We start from the raw sequence: 21651 nt of genomic DNA on the forward strand, positions 1-21651 counted from the left end.
TTGTGGGCGCATCATGGTCTAGTGGTTCTGACTCTTGCCCTTCAAACAGAGGGTCGTGGGTTGGAATCCTTGCCATGATGTGTTTTCCATCAGCAAAAAATTTGTCCACACTGTGCTGCTCTTGACCCAGGTGAGGTGAATGGGTACCTGTTAGGATTAATTCCTTGAATGCACTTAGCGCCGATGATAGTAGCTTGAGCTAAAGCGCTTTGTATCCTAGGCAAAAAGTGCTTTATAAATCCAGATATCATTATTTGATTTTTTTGTTTTTTTATTGTTTTTTTATTGTTTTTTCAACAGAAATTGTTGAGGACTTAATTTTCACCATAAAAAAAGATGAAATTTATTTATTTTAATCTGTAAAATAAGAAATGATACATGTATAAATTTTGGCTAAATACACTACATGTATTTGCATTGGATTTGTACAAGGGATTCACGTTTTAGAGTAAAATTTTTGGTTTGCATGCACCTACAAAATGTTGTACAATTTTGGAACCACATACCCGGCAGTTGCAATTTTTGTCTCAAAAATTGCAGGCGACTATTTATTTATTGTGAAAAATGTCACATTGACTTCTATCCCCACTGCCCCCTCAGTAATCAAACTACAAATGATTCAGCTGATTGATTTGGTCTGAGCCAATTACATGTAGATGCAAGGATTCCACTAGCTTCACCCTAAACAAAATTGCACTAATTTGACGCCCAAGAAGACGGGGGGGGGGGGGTCTGTTGTAGTGGGATTACAATGCATAGGATAGTCTTCAAAACTGTCAGATCATTTTTTGTTTTTGTTTTTATAACTCTTTAATAATGCTAATTAATGCATAAAATCAAAGGTTACTCTAATTAACTAAGTAGGCCCCCAAACTGCTAATTTTCTATTCACAGACTTTCTGTAATATTCTGATCAGTTTTACTTTTAAAAAAGAAATAGAGATGACAACTTAATTCTGATCAAAACAAGATGAAATTACATGACTTGTAATTGAGTTGAATTATTAAATGTAGAAATAATGATATTTTGGCTAAAAGCACAATGCTTGATTTGTAGGCATATTCATGTTTTTGAGCAATATCCGGTCTGACATGCCCTTGCAAAACTTTGCGTAAATTGCTTAATTCCTCTATTTTGTCTCACAAGTAGGAGGTGCAGCAAAGGAGGCTTCGTTAAGGCCTCTTCTGTTTTTAGCCGCACATAGTTTTGTAGAGATTTTTACTCGCACTATTCATCTGGGCACTTGACAAGCACAACGAGTACGATAATATGCCAACGGCAGTCTGTACTTTACAGGAAGAAGAAGTTGCACGAAACTTGAAAGAAAATAGTCATTTAACGTTGTTGCTGCGTCATTTTTTGGTGTTACAGATTTATTTCTTTATTTAATTTTTTGCATTAAAGAACTGTATCATCCCCCATCTTATAAGGGTTAAATCATTAAAATTCATTGACAATTTATTTTCTGAAATGAATGTTTCATGTCTATCAATGTTGTACACAGAATGTTGCCAAGCTTCTCTGCTAATCTGTGCTGTATTTATGTCTGAATGATCCTTGATTGGTATAATCATTTTTTCTAAAGGCTTGAAAGACTGAAATCTGAGGTGATAATGGCCGAACAGAAGCTATCTGAACTGCAGTCATCATTGAGAGATGGTGAAAGAGAACATTTGAACAGGAAAAGTGAGCTGGATAGGCTACAGGATCAGGTATTGTATTTTACAGGATCACATGTTTTATTCTAAAGCCTGAATTCAGTCCCAAGCAGAAGTTATAGCAGATTGTCTTAGTACTGTAGATTCTACAATCTGTGTCAATGAGTACATGTACATGTAAGTATAGTCACGTATTGTATTACCGGACTCTATTATGATTCCGGACGCGCATATTACTGCGTTCGAAAACAATTTCGTACGGTAAGACTTCCGCAATTCAATTTCACAGAGCAATACATAGAACAGGATTGCAAAAACAAGGCGAAAAAAATTCAACTTTTAACTTATTTATCTCTAAAATGACAGAAAATGCTTAAAATATCAAATAACATAGTTTTGCATTAACAATTGATATATTTTCTAACGGAAATATGGGTCTGATCTGTCGAATATCAATCTCGTCCGCTCCTTCGATCGAATAATGAGGTGTGGTGTATTGTGGGTGATCGTCGACGGCTAGTTCTCAAGGTACCCGTGCGCGAGGTTTACCGCGAGTATAGAGCCGTCGACGATCGGCAGCGCATCGATAGAACTTGATGAGCGTCACGATACGAACGAGCATAATATTGGAAAGTTCCATGAAACATGCAGCTAACAAGAAAAAATAAAATAAGTTATCAAACACGAATTTATTACCAACATCTGCTCAGAATCGATATAAGAACAGCAAACAAAAACTTAGGATTTACTCATGATACATGTATGATATAAGAAGAAAAAATCACACAAATTTGTTCTTACATCATTATAATCAAGAATATCTTTACCCGTCCGGCGCGCGTCCGGAATCATGATGTAATTTGTCACGCACGAAAATAACTGTTTTTCGTGGAGGGGTATGCGGCAAGTGCGATGCAAAGAAAATGGTTGGTAAATATAAAATAATTTTACCATATTCATAATTTTCATAATATTTGGAATAGCAAGTGCAAATTTTTCTTGATTGTATTTCCTCTAGTTGTCATTTTTAAAGCACTGAAATAAAGGTGTCCGGCAATAGGATACACTGCCATACATGTAGATACAATAAAAAAAATGCAGATTTACCTTTTTTGAACTAAGTCTTAATCCTAATAGGACTGGGCTATTTGAGATGTATTGAGGACTGGGGAGGGGCCATGATGGCCCCCCTTCTCATCTCAAAATTTGGCACACACATTCTTTATCACATAAACTACAAGCCAGTATAAAAATTTTCATTTATTATGATCAAAATATGCAAATTTATTCGTGAAAAACATTTGCAATTTAATACCCAATTTCACTTCAAATTTTCTCCTTTTTTCCAGATGTTATCTTTGTAATCTAATTTAAAGGTTTTCCACAAATTTTTTTTTTTCTTTATGTATTTCTTTTTTTTATAATTTCTTATGTATTTCTTTTTATGCCCCCGCAGACAAAGTCAGGAGGGGGATTAGTCCGTCCGTCCATTGGATTTTAAATTTTTTTTATGTGTATATGTAGGTAGATGACACCAAAATACAGGCTACATGTAAGTTCGAATTCGGAGTCTGCTGGTCAAAGGTCACAGCTCATTAAATATGTGAGTTGGTTTCCGCATGATATACATGTATTTAACGAAATAAAAAAAAATTGGTGTGTAGGTAGATGACACCAAAATACAGGCTTAGTTCGAATTCAGAGTCCGCAGGTCAAAGGTCACAGCTCATTAAATATGCGAGTTGGTTTCCACATGATAACTTATGAAATATTCAACAGATTTATAAAAATTTTGTTGTTTAGGTAGATCACACCAAAATGCAGGCTTAGTTTGAAATTGGAGTCCCCAGGTCAAAGGTCACAGCTCATTATACATGTATATGCGAGTTGGTTTCCGCATGATAACTTATGAAATATTCAACTGATTTTAAAAATGTTTGGTGTCTGAGTAGATAACACCAAAATACAGTCAGGTCACATCAAATGACCTGGGGACCGTTTCATCAACATTTTTGTCCGACAAGTTGTCAGATCTGACATCTTTCCTTGATTCTGATTGGCTGAGAGGCACTGTTACTATAGTAACTGTCGGATAGAATGGGACTTGTCAGATAAAACGTCCGACAAGTCCTTTCATGAAACGCTCCCCTGAATGTCATTTTCTGTCAGAGATTATTATGGACAGGATGAGTCTTTAGGTCAAAGGTGTAAATCTGTTCATTATATATATATATATGTATATATGCATATTGGTTTCTGCATGATATTAAGTTCAGTCATATTGAATGAATTTCTGTTTGCGCTAAGCGGGGGCATCTGTGTCCTTTGGACACGTCTAACATCTAGTTTTTCATTGTTTTTTTCAATGGAAATTATTACAGACCATGTACACGTAACAACTAAATTGAATCCTAAATTAATTAAGCAGACCAACTAGAATGAAAAATAATCACGCTTTTATGAATTTCATCTCCCATAGACTTTGTACACAAAGTATAAAAATGAGCCATTTTCGCCATGACCTTGCCTTGTAAATAGTCACGTGGCGTCGCGATGCTATACCTGTATATGTATGTTGCGAATTCAGTCTCAAAAGTAGGGCGAGACTTCAAAGAAAAAAGTCATAAAATTTTGCGGCGCTATCTTTTTGCGTTTTGGAAATATCACGCAAAGCATCGAGAGTGGGCCATCATACCCCCCCCCCTTTTTTTTATGGTTAAGAGCCTATGGAACATGAAACTCTTAGAAAATTGACTAACATAGCAACACTTCAATTGATATAATTCTGAACAATGAGCCATCCTAGTTATTATGATTAGCATAATTATTACAGCTTTAGCTGCAGAGCACCTGCTAGGCAAATTTTCTGTTTTGTATAATGCAAATTTACATGTGTTTCAGTGTTCCAAAAATCACATTCTGTGTTTTACGGTGACGATACAAAATAAAATCAATTGAAAATAGTGACTATTTTGTAGAGCAACCAAATGTCAAAAAGAGATCTACATGTAGATAAGGATTTAACAGCAAAATTTGTTAATGCTTGGCACCCAGCTTAAAGTCTTGCCAAAATACCCAGGAATAGCGTATGGCCAGATGCCAAGGGAAATTTTGAGTGAAAGTGTCATTTTAGCGTGAAATGTGAAAGGATGTAAAAAATTATGCATTTTTATATTTTGACGGAATAAGTTTGAATTTTTATTAGCTTTGATATGCGATCCCTTTTATTGTCTCACCCACCAGAGGTGAAGGTGAGTCTTAGGGATCCAAATGTCGTCCGTCCGTCACAAACCTTATGACACATAACTCCGCAACCGTTAGTCACTTTTCAACCAAACTTGGATGGTAGATGGACTTGGGGGACCTGCATGTTATGTCAGAGGTCACATGGTAAGGTCAAAGGTCATTTTCGGGTCAACGTTAAAGTGTACATGCAAAACTCTTATGATACCTACATGTAACTCCGCAACCGTAAGTCACTTTTCAATCAAACTTAGATGGTAGATGTACTTGGGGGACCTGCATGTTATGCTGCAGTCGGAGGTCACATGATAAGGTCAAAGGTTATTTTTAGGTGAACATTAAAGTTTACTTGCAAGACTCTCTTATGACACATAACTCCACATCCGTAAGTCGATTTCAAATCAAACTTGGGTTGTATCTGTACTTAGGAGACCTCCATTGTGTTTGGAGGTCACATGGTAAGGTCAAAGGTAATTTTGAGGTCAACATTAAAGTTTACATGCAAGACTCTTATGACAGATGTTATTCCATCCCAGTTATTTCACAAGAACTTTTGATGCAATTCTGTTGCGTGCCCTTGCAAATCGTGATATTCCTGGTCATTTTCTCAAGTGGGCGAGACACAACATCGCTTATGCTTTTTGCTTTCATAATGAAGAAAAATACTTCAGTTATCATCCCCAGACAATTCTGAACAATTTGGGTGTCATACATGAGTTAATAAATTGAATGTGTACTGTTAAAGATTTATGCTCCAATTGGCTTTCCATAGTTAACCCTAATTCTCCCGGGGGGGGGCCATAATGGCCCCCCCCTCGACAATTTTCGCGATATATCTGCTTCGCGAATTTTTTTTACCTCGCCGCTCACTGACTTTTTACTTTCAAGTCTCGCGCAAATTTTGAGACCAAATTTGTGACGCCCGGGTACGCGGTTACGACATTACGCAACATTATATAAGTGCATGTCAGACCCAAAATTGCTCATAAACGTGATTTCATGTACAAATCCAATGCAAATAGTGTATTTAGCCAAAATTCATAAATGTATCATTATTTCTACTTTTACTGATTAAACTTAATGAATTTTGCCTTGTTTATGATCAGAATTAAGTCTGGAACGATTTCCATTGAAAAAACAATAAAAAACCAAAAGTAAAAAAACAAAGAAATACATAAGAAATTCATAAAACAATAAAATACATAAGAAATTGATTTCCAAACCGAAGTTTTTTTTAATTGCGATTGTTAAGAATGCTACAAAGAATATTTTTACCAAAAATTAGCATTCTAGGAGCTTTATTTAGTGAATTAGAGCAAAAAGTATGATTTATGCATAAATTAGCATAATTAATTCATATAAAATAAAATCTCAATATTTTGGAAAATTTTACCATACAGCCTTGTAGATTACATCACACACTACCAGCGTGCAAATTTTTGCGTCGCTCGCGCGATCGGCGGCCGAGATCTTAAGGGGGGGCCATAATGGCCCCCCCCCCGGGAATGACAAGAATCAATATACCCCGGGAGCTTGAGGGTTAAACCACAACTTAAAACCAGGGTTTAATTTAAACCCCGAGTTCAGAATATGGGCCTATGCATCTATTAAAAAAAGCCAGTACAAGTGCGACCTGGCTGTTTTTTTAATTAGAAACAAAACATTCTAAGGTGCCATACATGTAGCTCAATCGGTAGAGAGGGGGTTTCGGATTCCTATGACCTGAGTTCGATTCTCACTTTATGCGCTAGTGCCCTTTGGTAAGGCATTTAAATCCTCATTTCTGAAGGTTGATTATCCAATATTGTTTAATTGCTGCTCTTTGTGCTCTTAATTGATTATTTTTTTTAATTAATCCGTGTCTTGTCTTAGAATTTTTTTTCTGACGGACAGACTTCTCCTGCCTTCTTTGAATTTTTTTTTTCTTACAGATAGACTTCTTGAATTTTCTTGTCTTCGGACTTCGTTTTTAGGAAGCCTTCCATTGTTTTAATTATGTAGTGATAATTGATTCGTCTTAATTTTTTTTTTATTCTTTCAGGTGGGTAATTAATTAGCGACTTCAGTTCTCCCTCATTAATCAAAAAAATTTCTCACAGGTGGTCTTCTTAATTTTTTGTCTGTGGATATAGATTTAAGAAGCCTTGTCTTGCTTAATTAATTAGCGACTTCAGTTCATCTTTATTAATGATCAAAGAGTAAAAGACAGGTAGTCTTCTTAATCTCTTCAGACTTAGATTTAAGAACTAAGTCTTGCCTTGTTTAATATCTTCAGTTGGTTTTATTAATTAAAAAAACAAAACAATGTTTAAAGGTACATGTATGGCATCTGATGCGATCCCTTTTATCCTTCTTTAGGTTTTGCATCTTAGCTTCACCTTGCCATAGGTGGACTTTTCTTCCTTTTCTTACCTCCCCCCACCCCTTTGCACAGGGCTCAAAGAAGGGTGTAACCGTGGAGTCACTTCCACGTGCCCAAGAGGGTAGAACGATGGAATCGCGCCCACGTTCCGAGAAAAATGGTGGAACCATGGAGTTACGTCCACGTGCCCAAGAGGGTGGAACCGTGGAATTGCGCCCACGTGCCCAGGGGAAGAAGGGTGGAATCGTGGAGCTGCGGCAACATGCCCGAAAGATGATGGACAAGGATCCTGTGATGGACCTGAACTCATTTTAGGGAGTGTTTTACTTGTAGAGAAAACTCAACTCCTCCAGGGCTGTCTGACCCACCGGCTATCGGTTCACAAGACCGGGATAAGAGCACCTTCCTGGCATAGACTAGGCTCGATGCTTTGTCAGTCTCCCTCAGGGAGCATCAGCAAAGGGCTGCCAGCCCCTAGTTTCAAGAGACATAGGAGCTCGACCCCGGCGGGCTCACGCAAAAATCTGACCCTGTCTGATAAACAGTCGGATAAACACCTCTTGGGGGGAGAAGCAGCCACACCTGTCAAAGGAGGAGATCAATGGCCACAAACAGGCTTCCAAGCTTATTATTAACTCTTAACATGCCATACACACTACTAACCCAACGCCACAGTGCTAATCCGATGCTAATCCCCTATGCCAGCCACAAAACCCCCCTGTGCCACATTGATTTTGGGATCGCAAGTCGTATTCACTCCTTTCAATAGTCATGATTACAATATTGCTTGTAACTCTAACGATTAGTTTATCCACAAAATATTGTGTAGTAAAGTTGTAGGAAATTTCATACTCCTTATAATGGTGTCCTCATTATATAGATTGGTTATCATCTTTACCGCTAAAATATGAGTTGTATCAAGTAGTTCCATTTTGTGGAGTGTTTTGTATGGATCAAAAAACCTAGGTCTCTTCCCTCTCGGAGGCGGAGCCATGTCTTGTAAAAAAGGTAGAAATACTCGAAAAAGTCGAATGTAAACCGCGTGAGTAATTTGATCTGTCAGAAAGCAGAGTTCGCACTGCACACAATAGTGTTAATTACGGCGTGCATGCGATGCGCAGTACAATGCAAAACGGCGTAACAATGATTTTAATTCCGAATGTGCGCAGTCATGCACGAAGCAGGCAAGGGTAGGAAACAATGCAAGCACAAAGCAATCAATAGTAGGCGTGCGAGCACGAGTGTGGCATGTTATACATGTAGAAGGATACGTACATGTAGCGTGCACAAAGCACTCAATGAGTTAAAACAGCTCAAGGCCTCCCACCCGTTGGCACCTTCCGCCAAAAAGCCTGCCGTGTGGGCGCGCCCACCGAGCGACTGCTCAGAGACAGTCCCGGGCACCTGCCCCGTCAGTTCGTTGATCCAGCGCCAGTCCAGCGGCTAACGTTTGCCTCGGTGGCAGGGGCAGAGTTTGGCGGTCCGTTGCCAGGGTTTCGGCCAAGCCCAAGCATTTATTTTAATATTTTATTTCATTTCCAGGTACACATTATACTCGTAACAATAGTCAAATTCATTACATTTAAAATAATCATACAATATCAACAAAAAAAACTAAAAAAAAGGAAAGATCACCAGCTAATGCCTGGGGATGGTTTGTTACAATCGTTTGCGGAGCGGGAGTGGCAGCACCCTTTTGAGAAAACCGGGGGAGCTTTTCTCAAAAGGGTGGGTTGAGAAAGGGGAGTCAAAATAATGCACCTTTTTGAGACAACTGAGGGAGCTCTTCATGAAAGGCATTGCTGAGTAGTCTATTGTACCAGTTGTTTATTTGTGTGAGGGTATGGAGGCCCATATAATGATGTTGTGTGGGTGCATTTGTGTCATCTTTGGAACACTTCAGTGGACTTTGCATTAAAAAAGGAAGGAAAGAAGGAAAAAACACGATTTTGTTCATTTTCATTAAGACTTATTTATTTTCAATAGTCTAGGCGGTGCACGCGTCGACCGGGGTCTGCCGTACATGGTAACTATTTTATTAGTACTAGCTAGCAGCTTGCGAAGGAAAGCCAGTTTCAAAGTAATTGCTTCAGTGGTGTAAATATGAGGGGGGGGGCGGACTTCGGGCTCTTGCCCCGTCCCCCTCCCCAACAAAAAAGAATCATGACCAAGGGAAAAAAAGAAAGGGAAAGAGAGAATGGTGAAATATATTTTTTTCTGAATATTATGCCATAATTGGATTCTTTGAAAGATAAAAGTGTCTAAATTTTTGCTCGCTCACAACTTTTTTTTTTTTTTTACCGATACCCCATATCCAGCCCCGTAGCATAGATTAAGTACATGTATCCCAGTTATTGAAGTAAATCATGAAAATACCTGATTTACGAGATGACATCTACATGTACTCCCTCCCATCCAGCTCTTATTAATGATTATTATATGCAAATTATTGTTAAAATATTAAGATTGAGTTATGTGCTATGATCTTGATAAGAAACGTTATTATATGCAAATTATTGTTAAAATATTAAGATTGAGTTAGTGCTATGATCTTGATAAGAAACGTTATTATATGCAAATTATTGTTAAAATATTAAGATTGAGTTATGCGCTATGATCTTGATAATAAATGTTATTATATGCAAATTATTGTTAAAATATTAAGATTGAGTTATGTGCTATGATCTTGATAAGAAACGTTAATGAAATCAAGGTTCATTTCCCAGCTTATTTCACGTTTATCGCATCATAATTTTCGTTTTAACGTCCATTTCGATCCTTGCTTGATTAAAGGTCAAGTCCACCCCAGAAAAATGTTGATTTGAATCAATAGAGAAAAATCAAACAAGAATAACGTTGAAAATTTCATCAAGATCGGATGTAAAATAAGAAAGTTATGATATTTTAAAGTTTCGCTTATTTTTCACAAAACAGTTATATGCACAACTCGGCAACACACAAATGAGAGAGTCGGTGATGTCCTCCACTCACTGTTTCTTTTGTTTTTTATTGTTTGAATTATACAATATTTCAATTTTTACAGATTTGACCATAAGGACCAGATTTACTGAACCATAAAATGTTAGAACAATTGTAATTCCCCATGTTTAATGAGGAAGAAAACTTATTTCACCTTCCAATGAGGAGAAAATTAAGATATTTCATATTTCATACATGTATAATAGAATACAAAAGAAATAGTGAGTGAGTGACGTCATCAGTCCCCTCATTTGCATACCGACCAGGATGTGCATATAACTGTTTTGTGAAATTTAGCAAAACTTTAAAATGTCATAACTTTCCTATTATACATCCGATTTTGATGAAATTTTTAGTGTTATACTTCTTGGATTTTTCTCTATTTGTTCAAATCAACTTTTTGTTGGGGTGGACTTGTCCTTTAAAGCACAGTGCGCATGCGTGATCAATGACGATGAATTCCATTCATGAATTCATCGTGCAGAAATTATCTCAGCACTGATAGTACAGACGAGTAAGACTTGAACTGAGACAAAAAGAAAAGTATCCAAATTAATGGTGAATAGGCATCATGATAATTACTCAATTGCCCAGGGTTATTTTGGGGGAAAATAATTCAAGTAAGAACATGTAGTTATACGTTACTGTTTATTTTGATGATTGTGTGTACCCAGCGAAACGGCCTTAGTTTTTTTCACACTGTCATTTTTCTTTATCAATGCACCGATCTTGGAAAATCTGCAGCCGTGTGCACTCGATGCCATGACATCGAGATTTACTACACTGCGCTATACTTACCTATACCATCTCATCAAATTGCTATTCGTTACCCTGACTCGAATAGCCACCGGTAAAAAAATTCCCAGAAAAGGCTAACTGCAATAGGTAGCCCGGGAAACCCGTCACGGAACGAGACACAATCAGACACCCAGTCCCATAGGCAGGAGGTAGACAAGGGTACGGATAAATCGGAAGAGACTGTTTACACTCCTTCCGATCGGGTAGCTCCTCATCAAAAAAAAAAAAAAAAAATCAAAGAGTAGGGCGGGCAAGAAGAGGCATCGCGATGACCACTCGTGTTCTAATGTCAATCAGGCTCGAATTAACGACCCACTATAACCCCCTGTAATTCAGAAGAGGAGCCTACTGGCCGGGGATTGTGACCGGTCAGTCCATTCATTGCCAGACCCCGCCGAGGCGGGTAGTTGGATCTTTGAAGCCTTGCAGGCGATCCTCCCCCAGCGGGCGCCGCCATCGACCTATCCCGACCCACTGGACTTGCTTACCGCCAGCCCGGCAAGTAGTAGACAAAGCCGCCCGAGACAACGGGCTAATGAAAACTCGACTCATTCTAGACGTAGAGAGAGGTCTAGATCGCCTTGTACCAGTCGCGGAGTGGGGGCTAATGATAACTCGCCTCGTACTAGCCGTTGAGAAAAAGCTAGCGAATACTCGCCTCGCAGAGCAAGGAAGGGACGGAAAGAAATGAGGAGTTTTCCATTGTGGGAGAATCTGATTTGGAATTCGATCACCACCAACCTGTTACATCTCGCAGAAGAGATTGGGGCGATATCTCCCCATCAAATTCTAATAGCAGCCCCGTGCATTCTCTGCAAGCTGCCCAGCAAATGGGATTCGAACGAGGAGAATCACCATTAGGGGTACGAGAGAGTTCTGGCATACACGAACACGATACTCAGGCTAGTGGGAACAGATATCAGTCAGCCCTGATCTGACTAAATACTGCCCTCAACTTCGGGCCGAAGACAGTACCAGTAGCGAAACTGAGCGAGAGAAGTCAATCTTCCGCCTGAACTCGTCCCTTAGTAGTTCGGACGAAGTCAGTACTGCGATCAAGATGGACGCTCCGTATAAATCCTACTTTCGGAGCCTAGATAAGCAACACTCTCGGCTTAAACCGATCAGTAAAGAAGTCTCGAAGGATTATCGGTTTGCCGCTCAAGACTTTGAAAATTTGTTTGTGCACATCTTCGATCCCGGACGTTGCTTTCCGTGTCGGGGATGCGGTAGCGAGAAAGTCTAGATCGGGCCGTAACCCTCTCCGCGGCACTGGTTACTGCTCAGCCGACTATCAGCTAGCAGCGCTGGACGCGGCCGCCCGGAGCGGTATGAGACTCGCGATATACCAGGGGTGCCTGTTAACCGCTCTTAGTGAGGCTCAGCGGCTTGGAGTCTCTACCATGACAAGAACTTATTGTTAGAGTCACTCACAAAAATCGCTGATCTCCAGTATGAGCAAGCAGCAAGATCAACACTGCTATGCACGAGGGCAAGGAGGGCTAAAGTTCTAGATGCTCTCAAGATCGAGAAAGGGGCAGCCAGACTTCTCAATAAGCTTCCTTTCGAAGGTGAGGACTTGTTTCATGGACACTTTCAAGAAGTATTGGACGAGTCTATTTCAGCCAGCACCACAGCTGACAAGATATTTTATAAGCTCTCCTCGAGAAGACCTAGTCCGCCGGGCCCTAGACCGGCCCAGGGCCAGGCCCAAAGACCCCCTTATGCTAGCTCGAGCTCCAGACCGCGGCCCAGACCTACAATGAACATAAGGGGTCATCCCTCTCCTTCCCTCGCTCTGGTGGCGACGCCAGGAATGAAAGGGGCCGCGGGGAAAGTCATACGAAACCTCGGGGTGGGGGACAGGGCCGCCAGGCCCACTGTCAGCGCACCGAATTCAGAGCCCCCACTCATAACCGGGACTTTTGACAATCAAACACTAGTCCTTCCCCACCTTCAGCAAGTCCCGGTAGGGGGAAGACTACTTCTTTGCTATTGCATTTTATTTTTTGAAATCTGTTCCAAGTCCACAGCAATATGTGATATTGTTGTTTTTGTGTGTGTGGTGTTCCTGAAAGTCTGTCATAAGAGGTGTTCAAGTTGATTTGCAGTAAAAATCTTTTTCATATCAGAAGAACATGAAAAGGAGGAAATAGTGGTGATGGATGAGGTTGTCAAAATCATACCAGGCAAATTCTACAGGCATAATGGTAAGACTTGCCAAACATGGGTTACATACAAAGTTGAGGTCACTCGTGTTGAATGTAGACCTAGTAGTTCTATTCATGATGTTTATGTGGCATCTGAGGTATATTTCTATTCTGACTAATATTGGCTTATAAAGGAATGACAGAAGGAACATTTAGGTGTGGTTCATTACGAAAATACCCCATTTGAGGCTTCACCGCAGTTGGGATCGCAAACTGCGGTATTAGACCCCATTTTTCATTTGAAACTCTCATTTCTCATTTGAACATTTCCAAGCCCCGATAAACCCATCTTGGCCAGGTAATCCCCGTTGTCTCAATTTTACCTCCACAGGCCAGTAAAGCCAAGGACGAAATGATAAACAACAGCTGTGCTATTACGTAAGTCTTCTCTGCCTGTAGAAGGAACTTCGGAATGAAATTATTGTCTTCGATATTTAATCACGTTTTCAAAGGCATATTGTATTCAGACATCCAATATTAGTCCTTTTTCAATTTCGAACGAAGAAAATCGACCTCGAAATAAGGAAAATAAGCGAATAAAAATTAGGGTATGCTTTGCATGCAGGGACTGCCCTCAGCGCTGCGATGCATCCCATAGTTTCTGTCCGTCCAGCAAGAAAATATGGGATGCATGCCGTTCACTCGCGCATTGATACAGTCCTAACGTTCGGAAAAAAAAACAGCCAGACAGAAAAAAAGAAAGGAAGGAAGGAAGGAAGGAAGGAAGGAGAAAAAAGTTGCACTTCACCGCGTGTATACACGGAACTCCATAGCAGGCTCTTATAGACACGTTGCAATCCATCGTGTGTGGCCCCCTGCTGTGTGTGCTGGACTGTCGTGTTATCTTCGGACCGAGGTCAAGAAACAGGTGTTTTGATACTTAGGGCTTATAGTACTTGGAGAAGAGAATTGGTGAAAAAGAAACTGAGGTATAGTGTTCTCAAACGGAGGTTTTTCGTCATGTTATGGAGTGGTCTGTGGATACCCAGACAGTCTTGAGATCTCAAACCAAAGCCTGAGGGTGGTGAACCCTGCAGTAAGAATTGCTACTATTGTCCATCAGATTCTACCACACTTGCCACAATGATATTCAGATTCATTTATTGTTGATCCATGATAAAATACATAGAAATTTGGCCTCCACTGGCTGTACATACAAATGATATAAAGTATACAAACACAAACGACATATTCATTGGGCGAATAGATTGAAAGAAAATATACATAAACAATAATTTCCTTGGAAATAATTATGACAGTTAACAATCTACTGTGTGTTCCAATGATAAAGTTTCCCATACAATCCCAGAGTTCTCAATCAGGGATTGTGATTAAGAAAATATTTTATTGTTCATAATAAAAATCTGAGAATAGAAATATTCTGAAAATTCATTTTACCCAATTGATCGTGAGCCCGGCAGCCACTGTGCAGCTCCAGATCGATGAGGCTCTATCCTCTAAATGTTGAACGCCAAACAGGGTAGCAGCAAATCCCCCCCCCCCCCACCTCCCTGTTGTGAGACTTACATTCTACCAACTGATCCAACACTCTGGTTCTGAAAATGTACAAGGGGTGGTCAATTCTTTCCTGCATCAAAATTGACCTGAATTTTTTTTTCCAAAGAATCAAATATTGATAGGCCAATATGGTACATGTATCTCGTAAATCTTGGCTGCAACTTTCTTTATATTGGTTAATAATAATAATGCAGTTCTTGTATAGCACATATCACATTATGTCCAAAGACTTGCATATTATTACCCTGGCTTTTCGAGGAATGAAGTCATACCAGGTACCCATTCATCTCACTTGGGTTGAGTGCTGCGCAATGTGGATGAATTTTTTTTTTGCTGAAGGAAATTAAGCCATGGCTGGGATTCGAACCCACAACCCTCTGTTTCAAAGTTGGAAGACTAATTCACTGGGCCACAACACTCCACAACATCAACATCTGTATGATATTCATTACTCTGCAAATGTCATTGGTTTGATCGTGGAGTCCTCGATGTTTGGATCTAAGAAGTCCTTTGTATGATGTTATCAATTAAGTCACTATGGACCTTGCAGCAATCCAACAACTATTAAAAGGGTTGAGCAAATGCTGTGTAAAGAGGTTTCTATCCATAATTACTATTTGAAAAGGATAGAAAAGACAATTCTAGATTTGTTGGGGATTCCTCCAGAAAGGTTACATCCTGTGATGCTATGACAGGTCTGTTCACAAACCAGGGCCCCGTCTTACAAAGAGTTACAATTGATCCAATCAATCATAACTATATGGAAATCCATCAGTGTCATAAATTTTTCTACAGGAAATTTGCACAATATCATTTGTAAACAAAGCTCTAGAAGCACACTGAATTTTCAAGAAAACAATGAATGCATGAATATACATCATAATTAGAACACTTAAGATTCTAGACATCAGAGATATTTCCGGTGGTGTGGCAGTTTACAGATTGATCCAACCTCTGCCTCTTTAGGTAAGATAGCAGATTTCTTACTTCTATTATTTGACGAAGGTTTATCAATCTCCTCCATAAGGGGTTACAGGTCAGCCATAGCAGCCATTCATTCAGACTTCTCTAATGGGGAGACTATCTCAATTTCAGTTGTCCTTGCCAGACTAACAAGATCCTTTTTCTCACAAAATCCTCCTAGCCGAAGACTCTTTCTTTCTTTGGCGGGCCCTAGCCAAATCCCCCTTTGAACCCATGCATAAATGCTCCCTCTTTGATCTGTCCATTAAGAAAGCCTTCTTGTTGGCTATAGCTTCAGGTCAAAGACATAGTTTACTTCATGCACTCACAGTAAGGCCGGGTCATATCCGTTGGGAGAAGGACAGAGTCCGCTTGATCCCTAGACCAGGTTTCCTAACTAAGAATCAAAAAGAAACATCTAAACCCTGTGAAATTGTTCTTCCAGCGATTAGCAATCTCTCGTCAGTTTCCGAAGATAGGTTATGGTGTCCCGTACGTGCCTTTAAGTGGTACATTGATAGGACTAAGTGTATTCGCACTTCCCACCAACTGTTCATTAGTTCAAAAGAACCTCACGGCCCTGTTAGTCCAATTACAATTTCTCGATGGTTAGTGCAGGGGATCAGGTCGGGTGGAGAGGACGCCATATTATCAGGGTCCATTAGAGCCCACGTTACACGGGGCATAACAGCATCTTGGACGCTCTTTCAGGGTACCTCTATGGAGGATATCCTCCAGGCAGCCTATTGGACCAATTCCAATACATTTGTATCTTATTACTTATCTGATGTAATTAGCCGAGACACAGGCTTTGCCTTTGCGGTTCTGTCTTGTCCTAATCGTTCCTAGACTATTTCCAGTTGATATATTTCATTAACGAGGTTGATGATATTAATATCCCTTTATTCCTATATAGAGTAGCTTCTCCAGTTGGGAGACTACTCCATTTTATAGTCAATCGGTATCTTTATCGTTGTTATGCTAACATATCTGGTAAGGGTCTCAATTCTGCCCCTCCTCCAGGTTTTCCGTGCTATTCTAGCAAATTGATGAGATGGTATAGGAGCGCAGTGTAGTAAATCAGAATGCTCAGTAGTGAGCATTCTGATTTACTAACAAGCTATACTTACCTATAACTCCCCACCCGTCCTCCCCAGCAGACTTCGCCCCTCCTTGGCAATGAAAGAGGAGGCTTATATGCGGCAAGCAGGTTTTATGGGTCTCGTTCCGTGACGGGTTTCCCGGGCTACCTGATTGCAATTAGCCTTTTTCGGGGAGTTTTTTTACCGGTGGCTATTCGAGTCGGGGTAACGAATAGAAATTTGATGAGATGGTATAGGTAAGTATAGCTTGTTAGTAAATAATATGCCCACTACTGAGCATTCTGATCGAGCGAGCGAGCACTGATTTTAGAATTGATTCGAGACTGGATTTAGACCAATCATACACTTTTGCGCCTCTGCCAAATCTCATTTCTCAGAAAATCTGAGAGAAGTGCTTCTTCTCTGTTCTGTAAGCTCTGACACATTTTGAAAATTTATTTGATGGGAGGAATCGTTTCTGAAAATTTGGCTTTAGAACTCTTCTCTTTCTTTTTTTTTGAGTGCCCGAAGGTCTGATCTAGGCGCCCATGTGTCCTGAGCGCCTGCTAATGTTGAGCCCTACCTTATTAGACAAAGCTCTAAATGCACAAAATTCCTTCTCTATTATTTTTTACATGCATTTGTCGAAATCAAGTTATTAGCAACATGAACTTTTCATTTGTTATAATCTACTTATTAAGACCTTTCTGTCTGGTCAAAATGTATACATGTGAAGACAAATTGAAGACAATTTTATATTCATAATGAAACTTGATAATGAAAACATAATTGGTAATTTTTGATAATTTTTGTAAGTTCTTCAAAGCGATTACCGGTATAAACAAAAGGGGTGAGTTTTAACATCAAGTGCATTTTTCTTTTTAAATTTCATTCAAGCTATCTAAAATCCACCAAAGCCACCATTACCAAAGATATATCTCTAACGTTATACATTTATTTACTTCCTGATTTGTTTTTGATAATTAGATAACTTATGTATACATGTATTGCATTATGCTACACCTTCCTTATGTTACATTGTAAATTTCAATTCGTCATTTCTCTTTGTATATAGATGTATATATTTATAATAATTGGAAATCTATGTATTGATGTATTACTGATTTATACGACATACATGTACAGTAATGAATGTTTTTGTTTGTTATCATTGTATATAGTTTAAAACAAAATATTCATGCCATATGAATGAAGTTTATTAATAAATTCAAAAAATTCATGTGAGAAAATGGTTCTCCTCAGAATCCAAAAATAAACATTTCCAATCATTACAGCTACATGTATAAATCGTTTGCATTTTGCATAACTATTCAATCCAGATTGAATCTCAAAACAAAATTGTGATTTTGAGTACATGCAAAAGCAAAGGTGTACAGATTTTGTTAGTAGTCGGTATAAAGTATATTAACTTACGGTTTTAAAAACTAATACTGTACTTGTCAATAGCCTATTCCATACTTATTTAAGTGGAAATGAGTGCACACTACACAAGTCTTCCCAAAAGGGTTGAAAATGATCTGCTTTCATTTCTCAAATTAGCTAGCTTTAAAACTTCCTTTAACAGTTTTGAAAATATATCAACAAAATGTATTTCAAAACTTGCCAATTTTTAAATTGTTACCATTACATAACCATTTATAAAGTAAAGTCATTAGTCCCATTGAGCCCCATGCCTAGAGAACTCAAGATTAGGATCTCTTGAAGTATGTATTCTAAAATTATATGTGTTCAACAAGTTAATTAACTTATTAATCTTTCAGCTTGATGAACAACAAGATGCCATGGAGAAGGTCAATAGAGAGATAGGAGCCAAGCAAACTGACCTCCGAACTTTGACCTGTGAAACTGACAAACATCAACAACAGCTTGTTACAGCACTGCAAGAAGGTGAAAGTGAGATAGCTGCAATTCAACAAAAAGTCAAAGTAAGAGTGCTCTTTTTTATTTTTGCCTTTTTCAATATATACATTGTAGTGGGTCCCAGAGTATGACCAAGGGTTCACTTTGAACTCTGGTCGTAAAGGACAAGTCCACCCCAACAAAAAGTTGATTCAAATAAAAAGAGAAAAATCCAACAAGCGTAAAACTGAAAATTTCATCAAAAATCGGATGTAAAATAAGAAAGTTATGACATTTTAAACTTTCACTTAATTTCACAAAACAGTTATATTCACATCCTGGTCGGTATGCAAATTAGGAGACTGATGATGTCATCCACTCACTATTTCTTTTGTATTTTATTATGTGAAATATGAAATATTTTAATTTTCTCCTCATTGTCAAGTGAAACAACGATTATTTTCTCCCTGAACATGTGGAATTAGCATTGTTTAATACTATATTATTCAGTCAAGTTGGTTCTTATTGTCAAACCTGTAAATAATGAAATATTGTATAATTCAAACAATAAAAAACAAAAGAAATAGTGAGTGAGGGACATCATCGTCTGTCAGATATGCATTTCACCTAGTTGTGCAAATCACTATTTTGTGAAAAATAAGCAAAACTTTAAAATGTCATAACTTTCTTATTTTACATCCGATTTTGATGAAATTTTCAGCGTTATGCTAGTTCGATTTTTCTCTTTTAATTCAAATCAACATTTTTTGGGGGTGGACTTGACCTTTAAGTTCTTGTTAACTCAGGAAAGTCAGTTGTGAACAGGATTCATTCAGTTGACACTATGCCTGGGAGTAAAATTTGATCCATCGAAGCATTCGATCAGTTTGCCAACAATCGGCACTCGAATGTTACTTTTTACACTAATCGAATGTTCGCCAGATGATGATTACTGATTTGAAACATTCGATTATCAAAAGTACATGACTGTAAACTTAGATTTTTTAAAACAAAGTGCAAGATATCAAATGAACATTATGCTAAAATTAACGAATTCCAAAGATCGTATCTCTTTCATGACACACAATGACGGCTAAGCCGCGGCCACCGCGCACAATTCAGATGTGTTGGGCTGATGTGCACGTCTCTATAGGCGCTGTGCTGGACTCACTGAGTCGGGTGAGCTCAGTTTGCTCATTATATGTGATTACAGCCATGCCCAATAATCATTCCAAAAGCGCTAAGAAATACGCCCATATTGTAATAATAGTTAACTTGTACGCGAATCCTCCGAATCAGTCCTGAGAAGCCACACCTCATTATCGAGCTTGCTATATTATGTTGTACCCGCCCACTCAAACAATATCAGTGACTTACCACGTGCGCGAAAGCATTGTCACTGTACGAGGTTGTTTTGAGGCAGAGCCTAAACCAACTGGAACCGCCCACGAAATAGGCCCCTGCAAAATTCCCTTCTCTGCGTTACACAATTGTGGGCAGGATCTACGTTTGCATCAGCGCAAGTACTAACATACGTAGTACATACATGTACAACACGTCCATTCACAGTCACGCACAGTTCTTAATCTCCTTTGCTATTCGTTCTTTGAATGGGCTCATGGGCGGGACCTACATGTACATGTATGTTCATATCAGCGCAAGTACTAACATACGCAATACATACATACATACAACACATCCATGCATTCTAGAGGTCACGCACATAGTTCTCAAACTCCTTGTTATTCGTCCATTGTGTGCACTCATGGGCGGGATTTATGACATATCAGAGCAAGTGCAAGCATAGCTAATACATACAACACATCCATGCACCATATAGCGGTCACGCACAGTTCTCAATCTCCTTTACTATTCGTTCATTGTGTGCAGTGAGGGCGGGATAAATGACAAATGTACATGTTTCTTGTATGTACATACAATGCATTTATTTCAAGTTCCACTCTCATCATACCAGTTAGTGCAGCTACCGGTAGGTCATGGAAGTAGGTCAATTTTTGTGTGTGTGATTTCTGATATTCCAGGAATCTCGATTAATCGAACTAATCGATTGTTTACTCTGGCAAACAATCGAATGGCAAAAAGTGTATTCGTCCCAGGCCTAGTTGACACTTCTATTATTCATATCTTTCTAGGAATAATTGTATAGTTTGCGTCTCCAGTAAGAAAAGAGTAAAGTGAACAGAAGAAACATGAAATATATACAAAACATATTATAATACAGAAAACTTTCATCTGTTGATGATTGATTAAATAAAGTTTAACCTTCGACCTTTTAATTTTTATGGGGCGAGCTTTCGTCCATTCCTGTGGACTTTCTCAAGCCAACTGATCAGTCACAAAGTTTGCTGCCTGTGGTGGTCTGTATCTCTGTATTACTTGATCACTGGACCGAAGATAGGAGACAATGTATATTTCAGAGTCTCTATTCAATACTGGATTTATCCACAGTGATTCTTTCACCTTTCTTTTCCAAAAGTTAGTTTCAGTAACTTGGGCATCATCTCATCCATTATCATGACCTGTACTGAGGGCATGCTCTGCTACACAAAACAGTGTTTCTCATATTTTGAGTACATGGTTAGACCATGGCCTAACTTGAGTTAGCCTGTACAGCAGGTCCAATAACTTGAATTGGCACTTTAATTTGAAGGAAATTCTGTTACACAGAGTTGAAACCTGCTTGGTCATATTATACATGTAAATGAAACTTGATTCACATATAAAGTCTAGTCTAAATATGAATAGCACTGCAAGATTTCATATTCTTTATCTAATATTTATAGCAAAGTAATTGTACCGTTAGATCAAACATGGATCTACTGAATGATTTATGGGAGCTTCATGGTCTATTCGTTATGACTTTCATCTTTCAATCTGAAGGATGTGGGTTCGATCCCAGCCATGGCATGTTTTCCTTCAGCAAGAAATTTACCCACATTGTGCTGCACTCAACCCA

General features: G+C 38.8%; 1 protein-coding gene across 1 annotated transcript in view; it reads left to right on the forward strand.

Moving 5' to 3' along the window:
• Nucleotides 1-21651, forward strand: part of LOC129278129 (centriolin-like) — a 68176-nt gene that overhangs the window by 24025 nt on the left and 22500 nt on the right. Inside the window, exons 5-7 of the mRNA XM_064110608.1 lie at nucleotides 1587-1713; nucleotides 7337-7555; nucleotides 18596-18760. Coding sequence (XP_063966678.1) covers nucleotides 1587-1713; nucleotides 7337-7555; nucleotides 18596-18760 — 511 coding nt within the window. The remainder of the gene's footprint in view (nucleotides 1-1586; nucleotides 1714-7336; nucleotides 7556-18595; nucleotides 18761-21651) is intronic.

The sequence above is a fragment of the Lytechinus pictus genome, chromosome 15 (assembly GCF_037042905.1).
Source record: "Lytechinus pictus isolate F3 Inbred chromosome 15, Lp3.0, whole genome shotgun sequence".
Classification (NCBI taxonomy): domain Eukaryota; kingdom Metazoa; phylum Echinodermata; class Echinoidea; order Temnopleuroida; family Toxopneustidae; genus Lytechinus; species Lytechinus pictus.